This window comes from Myripristis murdjan, chromosome 9 (genome assembly GCF_902150065.1).
Source record: "Myripristis murdjan chromosome 9, fMyrMur1.1, whole genome shotgun sequence".
In the NCBI taxonomy this organism is placed as follows: Eukaryota; Metazoa; Chordata; class Actinopteri; order Holocentriformes; family Holocentridae; genus Myripristis; species Myripristis murdjan.
The window spans coordinates 37755556-37771409 of NC_043988.1; the positions used below are offsets into that span (position 1 = coordinate 37755556).

General features: G+C 47.4%; 1 protein-coding gene across 2 annotated transcripts; it reads left to right on the forward strand.

The window, feature by feature from the left end:
• Nucleotides 1-81: 81 nt before the first annotated feature.
• Nucleotides 82-11449, forward strand: LOC115364879 (WD repeat-containing protein 5-like). Of its 2 annotated transcripts, XM_030059543.1 has the most exons (14): nucleotides 82-544; nucleotides 1753-1861; nucleotides 3069-3142; nucleotides 3695-3784; nucleotides 4424-4513; nucleotides 5194-5277; nucleotides 5579-5634; nucleotides 5845-5891; nucleotides 6206-6281; nucleotides 8836-8869; nucleotides 9073-9147; nucleotides 9855-9942; nucleotides 10217-10326; nucleotides 10378-11449. In XM_030059543.1, the coding sequence occupies exons 1-13, from the start codon at nucleotides 470-472 to the stop codon at nucleotides 10315-10317; spliced, it is 999 nt and encodes a 332-aa protein (XP_029915403.1). In that variant the 5' UTR covers nucleotides 82-469; the 3' UTR covers nucleotides 10318-10326; nucleotides 10378-11449. The 2 variants fall into 2 exon arrangements, with proteins under 2 accessions (XP_029915403.1, XP_029915402.1); XM_030059542.1 differs by having other exon boundaries at nucleotides 83-544; nucleotides 10217-11449.
• The last annotated feature ends 4405 nt before the right edge of the window (nucleotides 11450-15854 follow it).

The window sequence follows — 15854 nt, forward strand, 5'->3', positions numbered from 1 at the left end:
TGTTGTTTGAGGACGCTCTCAGGGCGCAAGACAGGCTGAGAGACAGACAGGCCTGCTTCGCTGTGGGTGCAGGAGCTTTTTGACCCTCGTCAGTTGCCGTGGGAGCACCAACGCGCAGGCGCGGGTGCGCAGCGTCTGTCTACCACATTCTGGCCGTGCAGCTAGCTAGGCTAACAGGCTAACTCCGGTCTGCTGCTGTTGGACGGTTCAGCTTTCAGCGCGGTTTTAAAACCGGGAATAATAACATTTAATCCAGATTACCGCGGGAACACAGTGAAGCTGCTGCCGACTGTGTGAGCAGAGGAGCGGCCCAACCTCCGACCCGCGGCTCGCTGTTAGCAGGTTAGCATCTCCAGCTAGCCCGAGCTCCGGGATCACAGCCAAACAAACAAACCCGGCTAACGCAGCTAGCCAGCTAACTGTTAGCCAGCTAACTGTTAGCCTCCGGAGGAAGAGAGAGAGAAACAACATGGCGACAGAGGAGAAGAAACCAGAGACGGAAAACATCAAACAGTCCTCATCGTCATCAGGGTCCAGCAGCAAGGTGAGCCACACCTGGGCCTGCTGACCGGTCAGCCTGGCCCGGTCTGCCTGCTGCCCGGTCAGCATGTGCCGGTCAGAGGACCCGGGCGGGGACCCGGTCAGAGGACCCGGGCGGTGACCCGAGCGGTGACCCGGGGCCGCTGCAGCCTGACCTGCCGCCCACATGTGATCTGGAACACAGCATCCATGTGCCGAGGCGAACAGGAGGCTCTGACGTCAGCCGGAAACACACAGCCCAGGTGGAACAGGTGTTCCCCTGCCACACACCACCTGAGCCCTCAGGTGAAGCCGGTGTTCTGCCGATTTCTGCTACCTGTCGAAAAACGCTGCCTTGCCGTTCTGCGGTCAGGGTCGGGGTTAGAACCGATGCATTAACCTGTCGGTTTATGCGGAGGCAGCAAATTTCGACAAAGCAGCAAAAATCGGCAGAACAGCGGCAGCTTGGGAGGGTTGTTTCTGTTGAATTCCACATCAGGAGCCCACATTTCTGTTTGCAGATGAAACCAGTTCAAGTCAGGGCTCTGTGGTGGGCACACTCTACCTGACATCACTTCCTGTCCACCTGTACAGGCAACAGGTAGACAAGGCAGAGTGTGTCTGCGGTGTGTCTGCGGTGTGTGCAGGGTGACATGACAGCAGTGCACATTACTGCCAGGAGCATCGCTTTCACTATCTAATGTATTCATTTCTCATTAACTTATTTGCAACATACATAGAAACCATATTGTGTCATATATCAATACAGAGAAATATATTCTTTAGGGGTGGAAAAAACTCTTTGCAGACACGCCCACCTTCTGCTAATCCCATGCAGTTTGGGCCCCAAAGCCTGCAGTCCACATGTGTTCTTGTGGCCTGTTGTAAAATGGTGTGTGTGTGCAGACTGGGGCCTAAACAGTCTTGGAGCTGCATCAGTTGCTTTGACTGGAAAGCTGAGACTCTTGTGGATTCAATGAGCCACATTTGATTCCTGTGTGATGATGTTGGCCCCCATAGCAGCCATTTCACTGCAGGCAGAGACTTTTGTCACACTGGACGTGGCTGGAGAAAATGACCTCTAGTGACCTCTAGGAGAATCCCAGCCTCATCAGACTTTACAGACACAAACTAGAGAGCGAGGCCGTTCAGAGGAGCTCTGCTTCTCCAGCTGGACTGACAGTAATGCATTATCATTAACTCTGTGTGTGTGTGTGTGTGTGTGTGTTTCAGTCGAACCCAGCCAAACCAAACTACACGGTGAAGTTCACTCTGGCCGGACACACCAAGGCAGTTTCCTCCGTCAAGTTCAGTCCCAACGGAGAGTGGCTGGCCAGCTCCTGTAAGACTCAAACCCTTTTACAACCAGTTTATGAGCTGCTGATGCTGGGTCACACCCACTGAAACCCCAAATTAACCTCTGGTGTAGTGTGTGTGTGTGTGTGTGTGTGTGTGTGTGTGTGTGTGTGTGTGTGTGTGTGTGTGTGTGTGTGTATGTGTGTGTGCTCTGTTGACTTTCCTTGCTGGCAGTGTGTTTTTTTTTTTTTTTTTTAACTTTTTATATAGTCGCAAAAAAGCCACATGTGCACCTGTAGAATGAGCTGTGTCTTTTTTGACAGTTTAAACTCTAATTACTTAATTAGATAAAACTCTGTTCTGTTTTATCTAGTTATTCTCAGTTGCACTCAGTATTATTTACACTGTTTATTCAGTTGTTTACACTGTTTAGTCTGTTTACATTCTGCTTTATCTAGTTACTCTCAATTGCACTCATTATTATCTAGCTCTTGGTTTTTTAGCACTAGATTCAAGATTCAAGATTCAAGATTCAAGGTTTATTTGTCACATGCATGAATGTACAGGTACAGCAGCAGTGAAATGTAATTGCAACAACTCCGGCACTGTGCAAGTAAAAAATAAAATAAAATAAAAATAAAAATACAAATAATAATAATAACGGTAATAATAATAAAAAAAATAAAAGAAAATAAGATAGAAATAAAGATAAAATAGAATATATGACATTCCTATATACAATGAACGACTATATACAATCTGCAACAATATACAAAAGGTACAAAAAGTACAAAAAGTACAAATAAGTAGAGGGTAAGTACAGTTATATAGCCCATATCGCACCAGTTATATAGACTATATTTATATATAATATTTATATTTATATATATTTAAATGGTCCCACAATTCCATCTCTGCTGTAATCCGGAAGCCAAGCAACGACATTTCGTTGCCAAAATCTCACTGCTGTGTTTTTTTGTGCAATGACAATAAAAGAAAGTCTTAGTCTAATTTTGGAAACACGGCTAGAAAGGAAGCAGAAGACCGTCCCTGAATTTAACGGGTTCTGGGAGGTTCCTCTTGATTATTGAATTTCCAATAATTGTCAGGTCACCTTCCGCTCACATTCACTGTAAATGAACCGCTAGCTGTGTTAGCATTGGGCACACTGCCTGCTAACACACCGACTGTCCACTGAGAACAAGAGCTGCATCCCATAGTGTCATGGTAACCATGGTAACGTGTCTTTGCAGCCGCCGACAAGCTGATAAAGATCTGGGGAGCGTACGATGGAAAGTTTGAGAAGTCCATCGTCGGCCACAAGCTGGTGAGGAAGCTGCAGGCTCATCTAATCTGATTTAATCACATGGTTCAGATTGATCTAGTCTGATTCACTCTGATCTAATCTGACTCAGCCTGATCTAATCTGACTCAGCCTGATCTAATCTGACTCGGCCTGATCTAATCTGACTCAGCCTGATATCATCTATTATGATTCAGTGGGATCTAATCTAATCTGGTTCTGTCTGACATAATCTGATTCATCCTGACTTAATCTGTTTTAATAACATGTTTCAGTCAGATGTAATATGATTCTGTCTGATCTAATCTGATTCAGTCTGATCTGATTAACTTTGATTTTATCTGATTTAATATGTTTCAGTCTGATTTAATCTCATCTGATTTCTTCTGATTCAAAAACACGTTTTGGTCGGTACTGAGCAAAACACGACGGTGTGTAACGTGTGTGTGTGTGTGTGTGTGTGTGTGTGTGTGTGTGTGTGTGTGTGTGTGTGTGTGTGTGTGTGTGTGCGTGCGCGCGCGCGCGTGTGTGTGTGTGCGTGCGTGCGCGCGCGCGCGTGTGTGTGCGTGTGTGTAGGGGATCTCTGACGTCTCATGGTCATCGGACTCTAACCTGCTGGTTTCTGCTTCTGACGACAAAACTCTGAAGATCTGGGACAACAGCTCTGTGAGACACACACACACACACACACACACACACACACACACACACACACACACACACAGTTTTTCAAAGGCAGACTTGAGGTTGAAGCTCCAGGCAGCTGCTGAGCAGAAGAACAGAGGAAACATCAGCCTGAGGGGTTGGGCTGCATGTTCTGAAGTTATAATTCTCTTCTGGGAAAATGTCCAGACGTGTGTCAGATATTTTTGTTGTTTCCCTAAAACAACAATCCGTCCGTCTCCTGGCCGGGAAAACAGACTGAGATCAGAAAGAAAGAAGTGCGTCTGTTTTTTAAGTCACAGGAATAACGACAAATGACAGGGACATGATTTACTGACAGGAAGCAGACAGACAGGAGGAGAGATGACCTGTGTGTGTGTGTGTGTGTGTGTGTGTGTGTGTGTGTGTGTGTGTGTGTGTGTGTGTGTGTGTGTGTGTGTGTGTGTGTGTGTGTGCATATGAACATGTAGCTGTAGCTGTTACAGTTCTTGATCTTTCAGTATAATATGTGATTTGATATATGTCCCCAGACTTAAAAACGCTGACACGGCCTGTATGTCTGTCTCCTGTCTGTCTCACCTGTCTGTCTGTCTGTCTCCTGTCTGTCTCACCTGTCTGTCTCTCACCTGTCTGTCTCTGCAGGGGAAGTGTCTGAAGACGTTGAAAGGTCACAGTAACTACGTTTTCTGCTGCAACTTCAACCCTCAGTCCAACCTGGTGGTGTCTGGCTCGGTACGACTACTGCAGCACTACTGCCAATCCTTTTGCTATAGTACTACAGCAGTACACTCTGTAGTACAGCGGTACACTCTGTAGTACAGCGGTACACTCTGTAGTACAGCGGTACACTCTGTAGTACAGCGGTACACGCTGTAGTACAGCGGCACACTCTGTAGTACAGCGGTACACTGTAGTACAGCAGTACACTGTAGTACAGCGGTACACTGTAGTACAGCGGCACACGCTGTAGTACAGCGGTACACTGTAGTACAGCGGTACTCTGTAGTACAGCGGTACACTGTAGTACAGCGGTACACTGTAGTACAGCGGTACACTGTAGTACAGCGGTACACTGTAGTACAGCGGTACACTGTAGTACAGCGGCACACGCTGTAGTACAGCGGTACACTGTAGTACAGCGGTACTCTGTAGTACAGCGGTACTCTGTAGTACAGCCGTACACTGTAGTACAGCGGTACTCTGTAGTGCAGTGGTACACTGTAGTACGGCGGTACACTAGAACCTTCCAGCTGTTGACGTTCCGCCTCGCTCGCGCCTTCACTCGGCGCCGCGGACACAGCAGCTCATCACCCGTCTGTGGGCTGTCTCCTAGCAACAGACCAGCTGTAACCCCCTGCCTGTCTCTCTCTCTCTCTGTCTGTCTGTCTCTCTCTCTGTCTGTCTGTCTGCAGTTTGATGAGAGCGTTCGCATCTGGGACGTGAAGACAGGGAAGTGTCTGAAGACGCTGCCAGCACACTCTGACCCTGTCTCTGCTGTAAGTCTGACCTCTGACCCCTGACCTCTGACCAAACGTGCAGCCCAGAGTGCTTCAGTGTACAAGATTAAAAGAACACACAAAAAATAAAAACAATAGACAGCAATAAAAACTATGCTGGATTGAAAACTATAAAATGTTAATATACAAATAAATAAGTCAGGAAAATACAATAAACACAAGGATGAAGGTAAATATGAACCTGAACTTGAAATAATGAAAACCAAGCTGCAGCGTTCCTCCAAAATAAAAGCCCGATTGAAAACATGACCTCTGACCTGTCTGTCTGTCTGTCCTACAGGTTCACTTCAACAGAGACGGCTCTCTCATCGTGTCCAGCAGCTACGACGGCCTCTGGTCTGTCACCACACACGCACACGCACACACACACACACACACACACACACACACACACACACACAGTAGTTGCGTTGCTGCAGTGAAGGATCATCTGTTGCAGCTCTTGTGTCTTGCAGGGTTGAAGTGATGACATTCTCCTTTTCCCTCCTCTGCCTGTCTGCCTGTCTGTCTGCCTGCCTGTCTCTCTCTCTCTCTGTCTGTCTGCAGTCGTATCTGGGACACAGCATCGGGACAGTGTCTGAAGACTCTGATTGGTGAGTAAAAAGCAGACTTCCTGTCCCTCTGAGTGACACAGAGTTTATATTACAACCCCCCACCGCCCCCCACCCACCCCCCCTCAAAAGAAGGCCGTTGGTTGCCATGGTAATGTGACCAGGTGAAGAGTTGTGTTTGACCCATTGGATTGCTGGCTGAATATAATGTGCAGTACCCCTCGGGTTGAATACTAGTGTGTCACCACGTCACCAAAGACATTAATAATAACAGTAATAATAATACTGATCATAATAATAACACTAATATTAACAACATACGTGCACCGTTTGTTCTCCTTTGCTCTCCTGTCCAGATGATGACAATCCTCCAGTGTCGTTTGTCAAGTTTTCTCCAAACGGAAAATACATCCTGGCAGCCACGCTGGACAAGTCAGTACCTGTGTCAGCACACGCACACACACACACACACACACACACACACACACACACACACACACACACACACACACACACACACACATGCTTCCTGCTGCCCTCTCACAGAGTGTGTCCTGTAGTGGCTGCAACCTTTACCTCCCTGGACTGCAGAGGGCAGCGGGCCTTTACTGGAGGCAGGGCATCTGTGTTTTAGTTCCCTCTGAGAAACACACATGCTCATGTTTTAGTTCCCTCTGAGAAACACACGTGTTCATGTTTTAGTTCCCTCTGAGAAACACACGTGTTCATGTTTTAGTTCCCTCTGAGAAACACACATGCTCATGTTTTAGTTCCCTCTGAGAAACACACGTGCTCATGTTTTAGTTCCCTCTGAGAAACACACGTGTTCATGTTTTAGTTCCCTCTGTCTGAGAAACACACGTGTTCATGTTTTAGTTCCCTCTGAGAAACACACATGCTCATGTTTTAGTTCCCTCTGAGAAACACACGTGTTCATGTTTTAGTTCCCTCTGAGAAACACACATGCTCATGTTTTAGTTCCCTCTGAGAAACACACGTGTTCATGTTTTAGTTCCCTCTGAGAAACACACGTGTTCATGTTTTAGTTCCCTCTGAGAAACACACGTGCTCATGTTTTAGTTCCCTCTGAGAAACACACGTGTTCATGTTTTAGTTCCCTCTGTCTGAGAAACACACGTGTTCATGTTTTAGTTCCCTCTGTCTGAGAAACACACGTGCTCATGTTTTAGTTCCCTCTGAGAAACACACGTGCTCATGTTTTAGTTCCCTCTGTCTGAGAAACACACGTGTTCATGTTTTAGTTCCCTCTGTCTGAGAAACACACGTGTTCATGTTTTAGTTCCCTCTGTCTGAGAAACACACGTGTTCATGTTTTAGTTCCCTCTGAGAAACACACATGCTCATGTTTTAGTTCCCTCTGAGAAACACACGTGTTCATGTTTTAGTTCCCTCTGTCTGAGAAACACACGTGTTCATGTTTTAGTTCCCTGTCTGAGAAACACACGTGTTCATGTTTTAGTTCCCTCTGTCTGAGAAACACACGTGTTCATGTTTTAGTTCCCTCTGAGAAACACACGTGTTCATGTTTTAGTTCCCTCTGTCTGAGAAACACACGTGCTCATGTTTTAGTTCCCTCTGAGAAACACACATGTTCATGTTTTAGTTCCCTCTGAGAAACACACGTGTTCATGTTTTAGTTCCCTCTGAGAAACATACGTGTTCATGTTTTAGTTCCCTCTGAGAAACACACGTGTTCATGTTTTAGTTCCCTCTGAGAAACACACGTGTTCATGTTTTAGTTCCCTCTGAGAAACACACGTGTTCATGTTTTAGTTCCCTCTGTCTGAGAAACACACGTGTTCATGTTTTAGTTCCCTCTGTCTGAGAAACACACGTGCTCATGTTTTAGTTCCCTCTGAGAAACACACGTGTTCATGTTTTAGTTCCCTCTGAGAAACACACGTGCTCATGTTTTAGTTCCCTCTGTCTGAGAAACACACGTGTTCATGTTTTAGTTCCCTCTGAGAAACACACGTGTTCATGTTTTAGTTCCCTCTGAGAAACACACATGCTCATGTTTTAGTTCCCTCTGAGAAACACACGTGCTCATGTTTTAGTTCCCTCTGAGAAACACACGTGTTCATGTTTTAGTTCCCTCTGAGAAACACACGTGCTCATGTTTTAGTTCCCTCTGAGAAACACACGTGCTCATGTTTTAGTTCCCTCTGAGAAACACACGTGCTCATGTTTTAGTTCCCTCTGAGAAACACACGTGTTCATGTTTTAGTTCCCTCTGTCTGAGAAACACACGTGTTCATGTTTTAGTTCCCTCTGAGAAACACACGTGTTCATGTTTTAGTTCCCTCTGAGAAACACACATGCTCATGTTTTAGTTCCCTCTGAGAAACACACGTGCTCATGTTTTAGTTCCCTCTGAGAAACACACGTGTTCATGTTTTAGTTCCCTCTGAGAAACACACATGCTCATGTTTTAGTTCCCTCTGAGAAACACACGTGTTCATGTTTTAGTTCCCTCTGTCTGAGAAACACACGTGCTCATGTTTTAGTTCCCTCTGAGAAACACACATGCTCATGTTTTAGTTCCCTCTGAGAAACACACGTGTTCATGTTTTAGTTCCCTCTGTCTGAGAAACACACGTGTTCATGTTTTAGTTCCCTCTGAGAAACACACGTGTTCATGTTTTAGTTCCCTCTGAGAAACACACGTGCTCATGTTTTAGTTCCCTCTGAGAAACACACGTGCTCATGTTTTAGTTCCCTCTGTCTGAGAAACACACGTGTTCATGTTTTAGTTCCCTCTGAGAAACACACGTGCTCATGTTTTAGTTCCCTCTGAGAAACACACGTGTTCATGTTTTAGTTCCCTCTGAGAAACACACGTGCTCATGTTTTAGTTCCCTCTGAGAAACACACGTGCTCATGTTTTAGCAGAGCGTGACACATGTTCTGTGTTCAGTCCTCCGTCACATGATTAACACTCTGATTCCCCTTCTGTGGTTTACAGCACGCTGAAACTGTGGGACTACAGCAAGGGCAAGGTACTGTCTGTCTGTCTTTGCCTCTTTCTGTCTGTCTCTGTCTGTCTTTTTTTCTGTCTGTCTTTTTCTGTCTGTCTGTCTGTGTCTGTCTGTCTGTCTTTGTCTCTCTCTGTCTGTCTCTCTGTGTGTCTGTCTGTCTGTCTGTCTCTGTCTGTCTGTCTGTCTCTCCTGGTTAGTTAAAACTTGTCTCTTGATGTCTTCAGTGTTTGAAGACTTACAACGGCCACAAGAACGAGAAGTACTGCGTCTTCGCCAACTTCTCTGTCACAGGAGGCAAGGTAACTGTGTGTGTGTGTGTGTGTGTGTGTGAGAGAGAGAGAGAGAGTCAGTGTAAAAAACCCCAAACAGAGACACACATTAACAACGTCCAGACTCAGTGAGCATCAGCTAGAGACTGAAAAAGGTCGACATAAGAAAGAATGGAGGCAGAGAGCTGAGAGAATGTAAACAGTGTTGATCAGGGGAAACAGAAACAGAGGCCTTCCTCCTCTCCTGCCACCTGGACCAAACTGAGAGACAAACGTTCATCCAGCAGCTCACAGCAGCAGACCACAGATCAGGGAAACATGATGAACTGTTGAAACTCTGTCTGTTCACACAGCTCGCTGCACAACACAAGACTCTGCCATGACATTAGACAACATGAATGCTAATGAGAAATCCTTGACTATATGGTGTTTCCATAATAACAAGATATAGTCACATTTCATATGTATCAACATGTATGAATCATTATTAGTAATATTGTTGATTTAAAAAAAAAAAAAAATCTGTAGCCTATGTGTTCACTTCTTTTTCAATATCTTTTGTACTTGAATTTGTGAATTTTGAATCTCTAAAATTTATTGGTTTTGTTTTTGTTTATTTTATTGATTGATGCTTTGGCAACTGTTTTTTTTTTTTTTTCAAACATGCATGCCAATAAAGCAAATTTGAATTTGAATTTGAATTTGAGAGAGCGATTGATGTGACCTCTGTGTTGCAGTGGATCGTGTCCGGCTCTGAGGACAGCATGGTCTACATCTGGAACCTCCAGACCAAAGAGATCGTCCAGAAACTACAAGGGCACACAGGTATGACCTCTGACCTCTGACCTCTGACCTTGTTCCTCATGTCTGCGCCTAGTCCCTCACCTCCTCTCCTAGTCCCTCATATCCTCTCCTAGTCCCTCACCTCCCCTCAGTCTGAGTGAATCATGTTGAAACATCCAAATGATTCCTTCTCTCTGTCTCCCTCTCTCTCCCTGTCTCTCTCTCTCTCTCTCTCTCTCTCTCTCTCTCTCTCTCTCTCTCTCTCTCCCTCTCTCTCTGTCTCTCTCTCTCTCCCCTCTCTCTCTCTCTCTCTCAGACGTGGTGATCTCCACAGCTTGTCATCCGACAGAGAACATCATCGCCTCAGCGGCTCTGGAGAACGACAAGACGATCAAGCTGTGGAAGAGCGACTGTTAGACTGTGAGACAGTGAGACTGTTAGACTGTGAGACAGTGAGACAGTGAGACAGTGACGGAGCTGTGAGGCGTTCACGTCCGCTCGGATGTGCAGTAAATATGAGCTGCCAGCTGGGTTGTTTTTTTGTGTTTCCCAGAGTCATGACTTACAGAAAAGTGTTGAGCGCAGACAGACAGCGAGTAAGAATCTAAATGTTCACTTCCTTCAGAGCGCTGCAGCCTGACGTGAGCGCACACACACACACACACACACACACACACACACACACACAGTCCAGCTGCAGACTCTGAGATGAAGCCCCTCACGTGCCAAAGGCAGAAATAACTGATAAAAAGCAAACGTGATTTCTTTTCTTTCCAGCCGGCTGCAGAGTTACTTGGTTTAACGGGGCAGTATCATATGACCACGGCCAGCATGAATATTTGAATCTGATTGGCTGGTGTCTGTGTGTCAAAATGTCCACACATGTTGGGCAGCATCAACAGATCAGCCCTCTTTGTTAAGCTAACTGTTAGCCGTTAGCATCCACAGCCAAATGATGGCTACTTGAAAATATTGTGATCATTTCCTGTTTTTAACGTCACTGTGTGTACATATGAGTCACACTGAACCCAGATCAGCTGACTGAGCTGCCAGCCTCTGCTCTCTGCTCTGTTTCCTGTATCAGTCAACAGTCATTTGAATATTAATGATGATACATTTATACACATCTTGTTAAATCATAAATGTGGAGAGCTTCATTTCACATTCTGTGGCTGGACGCTTCTCACCGAGGCTGATGCTGTCAACAGTGTTTTCCACATGGTCACCATGGTAACAGGGACAACACAAACACCTGCACTCTGTGTGTGTGTGTGTGTGTGTGTGTGTGTGTGTGTGTGTGTGTGTGTGTGTGTGTGTGTGTCTGCTGTTCATCGTGTTTGTGTACGGTGGCTGCCTCATGTCCACATGCTGCCATCAAACGCTGACAGACCTCACCAGCTCACTGTCTGCATGTTCATGTGTTCAGACTGACCTCTGACCTCTGTCCCAAACTGAGGCCTGTGCCCTGCACCCCGTTCCCTGCGCCCTGCACCCTATGCCCTGCACCCTACACCCTCTGCCCTGCACCCTGCACCCTATGCCCTGCACCCTATGCCCTGCACCCTACACCCTCTGCCCTGCACCCTGCACCCTATGCCCTGCACCCTCTGCCCTGAACCCTCTGCCCTGCACCCTACACCCTCTGCCCTGCACCCTACACCCTCTGCCCTGCACCCTCTGCCCTGCACCCTACACCCTCTGCCCTGCACCCTGCACCCTACACCCTCTGCCCTGCACCCTCTGCCCTGCACCCTACACCCTCTGCCCTGCACCCTCTGCCCTGCACCCTACACCCTCTGCCCTGCACCCTCTGCCCTGCACCCTACACCCTCTGCCCTGCACCCTATAGCCTCTGCCCTGCACCCTATAGCCTCTGCCCTGCACCCTATACCCTCTGCCCTCTTCCCTGCACCCTCTGCCCTACACCCTCTTCCCTGCACCATCTGCCCTGCACCCTACACCCTATACCCTCTGCCCTGCACCCTATGCCCTGCACCCTATAGCCTCTGCCCTGCACCCTGTACCCTCTGCCCTGCACCCTCTGCCCTGCACCCTGTACCCTGCATACTACACCCTGCACCTACTTGATAGTTAATGATCATGGAGGGAGGGACCAAAGCCTGCAGGACAACAGCCTTTCAAGACTGGAAATTAAGACCCAGGCCATCATCCTGCACACCTGTTCCCTTAGATCCTAAACCAAGTCTCCTACATTCTAGACCCTGTTCCCTATATCCCAAACCCTGCTTCCTAAATGCTGCCTTCTACATCCTAAACCCTTTTCCTTCATCTTAAACCCTGTCTCCTACGTTCTAAACCCTGTCTCTTACACCTTAAACCATGTCTCCTACATCCTGTATCTTGTTTCCTACATCCTAAACCTGTTATAGCGCCTTCAAGAGGCCATCGGAAACATTTACAGTATTTACAATATTTATGAGTTACTCAGCACATGAACTTCCCTTCAGACTCACAGTTTATGCTCTTCACTCTGCGGCTGATGGCAGCAGGGTGTGAGGGTGTAGGAGACGAGGCAGCAGGGTGTGAGGGTGTAGGAGACGAGGCAGCAGGGTGTGAGGGTGTAGGAGACGAGGCAGCAGGGTGTGAGGGTTAGGAGATGAGGCAGCAGGGTGTGAGGGTGTAGGAGACGAGGCAGCAGGGTGTGAGGGTTAGGAGACGAGGCAGCAGGGTGTGAGGGTGTAGGAGACGAGGCAGCAGGGTGTGAGGGTGTAGGAGACGAGGCAGCAGGGTGTGAGGGTTAGGAGATGAGGCAGCAGGGTGTGAGGGTGTAGGAGACGAGGCAGCAGGGTGTGAGGGTTAGGAGACGAGGCAGCAGGGTGTGAGGGTGTAGGAGACGAGGCAGCAGGGTGTGAGGGTGTAGGAGACGAGGCAGCAGGGTGTGAGGGTGTAGGAGACGAGGCAGCAGGGTGTGAGGGTGTAGGAGATGAGGCAGCAGGGTGTGAGGGTTAGGAGCCGAGGCAGCAGGGTGTGAGGGTGTAGGAGATGAGGCAGCAGGGTGTGAGGGTGTAGGAGACGAGGCAGCAGGATGCACGGCGGTGAGTTTGGGGCGTGGCCTCTGACGCTGTGGTGTTGGAAGTTGGACCGACAGAAGACAAAAAGCAACACGACTTTAAAAGCCTTCAGCGACTCGGACCATGAAGACAAACTGCAGTCCACAACAGCAGCGGCCCTTCATCATCATCATCAGCAGCAGCAGCAGCAGCAGCAGCAGCAGCAGCAGCAGCAGCAGCACCCCCCCCCCCCCCCCCCCCCCCCCCCCCCCCCCCCCAGCCCCCCCAAACTGTTCTGAGTGTCTCTAAGAAGCCATGATCAGCTGATTTGACTCTGATGAAAAGAAATGACGAACATTGTAAGGATTTTTTTCCCAGTTGTTTTTGTCATTTAGTTCTTTGTAAATAAAGATTCCTGTTTTTGACTACGAGGTTTCAGGAAGTGTTTTCTGGTTTTGTGAGAGGAGGATAAAACTTTATTGATCCCTGAAACAGAGACAAAACAAGAAGCTTTAACAGAAGCCCAGCAGATGTGCATGCGTGTGAAAATGAAAAAACAGGAAGGATGTTTGGATCAGACGAGCAGGTGATGAGAGACGCACGCTCAGGGGCGTCCCGGCTGGTGGCTCACCTGGTGGCTCACCTGGTGGCCCACCTGGTGGCTCACCTGGTGGCCCACCTGGTGGCTCACCTGGTGGCTCACCTGGTGGCCCACCTGGTGGCTCACCTGGTGGCCCACCTGGTGGCTCACCTGGTGGCCCACCTGGTGGCTCACCTGGTGGCCCACCTGTTTGCTGCATGTTGTCCCTGTCCTTCAGGAGATCATCAGGGCCACACACACACACACACACATACACACAAATGAGTTCTCAGATTAATCTCAGAATTTTGAGAAAAATTAGAACTTAGGACTTTACTCTCGCAATTTGACTTTTCCCCCCTTAATCTCAGAAATTATTATAATTATTATTATTGTTATTAGTAGTAGTAATTTTTGTGTGGCCCTAATCTCTCATACTGTCCGATGTAAGAAAAACAAGGTTAAACATTTTTCCGTAACAAAAACTCCGGCCACGTGTGTGTCGATCTGCAGCTCGTAGAAAACACACACACACCCACATCAGCACAAGACTCCGCCCCCCCACCCCTTCAGGCAGCCAATCAGAGGCTGAAGAGCCGCCAGCCCTCGTCACGCTCATCAGGGTGAGCGAGAAGGGCAGCGTCAGTGAGACATTGGTGGTGTGGGCGTGGCTTGTACTGATGGGGGCGTGTTTGTTCTTTTGTGGGTGTGGCTTGTACTGATGGGGGCGTGGCTGCAGGCAGACCAGCTGAACGCGGCAGCCTCTGCTCCGGCCACACGGTGGCGCTGTCACAGTCCCAGCAGGGCGAGGCAGCAGCCGGTGAAGGTGGCGGCGGCCGCGGCGGCGGGTCCTCGCCACAGGGAGGCGCTGTTACACAGCTGATGCTCACAGCAGCGGATGGAGACGCCGGGCAGCTCCCCCTGCTGGCAGTGACGGGACGTGGCACAGCCTCTGCTCAGCACCATGTCCAGGGCGGCTGCAGGGAACAGCAGCAGAACCATAAAGCTGATTATGATGTTTGGCAGGGAGGCGGAGTCACAGAGGCGTCAGAGATCAGACACAGGACATCGAGGACAGAAAAAAGAAAAACATCATGTCCACCAGCCAGCCCGGCTCATGATCAGCACTGATACCCCAGATTTTGAATAACACTGTTACAAAAAAAATAAAAAAATTTCAAGTTGTCTAGGTTTTTTCAACTGAATTTGGACCATTTTGCACCACTAAATCCAAAAATGACATCTATTTTTCTCAATCAGGTCAGGTTTTTTTGCTAATTTGATTTTGAAAATTTTGATCTTCTCACAAAATTGATTACATTTTTGTGACTTATATAGTTCTCACCCAAAATAGGTTTTAAGAGAAAAAAAATCATTTTCTAACAGGATGTATTTATCAAGTGTTACAAACTTTAATTCCTGTAAATTGAATAATAGACATTGATTAAGGTAAGTACATGTAAATTGAACATTAAGTCGTCATTGTGCAAAATTCAGGGCATGAACTTTCGTTTCTTCGAACCCCTCGAATGCTCAGCAGCAGGGATGTCTCTCTTCAGAGTCAGAATCAGAATCAGAATCAGAATACTTTATTGATCCCCAGGGGGAAATTACTTTTCGTTACAATAACAACTCCCACTCAAAGTGTAAAGTAAAAAGAGCAAATAGTCAAGAAAAATAAAGAAAGGAATATAAATATTAATATTAATATAAATATATATAGAATAAAAAGAAAGAAAAAATATATGTACAAGTGCAAACATGGACAGGAGTTATTGCACTATAGGTTATTGCACATAAGTCCAGCAGTAATCATCATGACTGCATCCCAGCGTCCCTGATCCCTGGCCTCCATCTCTTTTATGTCCTGATGGAATCTCTCTCCCTGCTCATCACTCACTGATCCCAGATTCTCAGGAAACCGATCCATATGTGAGAATAAGTAATGCATTTTGATGCTCATGTTGCATCCAAGGTGTCTGAAAGCAGTCAGCATATTGGTGACAAGGTCTGCATAGATCCTGGCCTTGTTGTTGCCAAGAAGGTTCTTCATGACCAGAACAAAAGCCTTCCATGCTTCCAGTTCCACTTCATTCACTGAGTTTTCAAACTGAGGATCTCTGATGAGCTGACGGATTTGAGGACCATCAAAGATGCCAGCTTTCAGCTTCTCTGTGGTTAATCCTGGAAAAGCATGGCACAAGCAGGCGAAGCAGCCACCATCCTGATCTAGAGCTTTGGTGAACTGTTTGATCGAGCCGAGCTTCATGTGCAGTGGTGGGAAGAGAATCTTGTCTCTGTCTACCAGAGGAATGTTGATGACATTCTTTGCTCTGCAAGGCACCAGGTCCTGCCGCACCGGC

Excerpts from the sequence above, each read along its gene's own strand:
- LOC115364879 (XM_030059543.1), top strand. The coding sequence starts at position 470 with ATGGCGACAGAGGAGAAGAAACCAGAGACGGAAAACATCAAACAGTCC. Across the intron at positions 8,870-9,072 it reads GGGACTACAGCAAGGGCAAG|TGTTTGAAGACTTACAACGG; the intron begins GTACTGTCTGTC and ends TGATGTCTTCAG. Across the intron at positions 9,148-9,854 it reads TCTCTGTCACAGGAGGCAAG|TGGATCGTGTCCGGCTCTGA; the intron begins GTAACTGTGTGT and ends TCTGTGTTGCAG.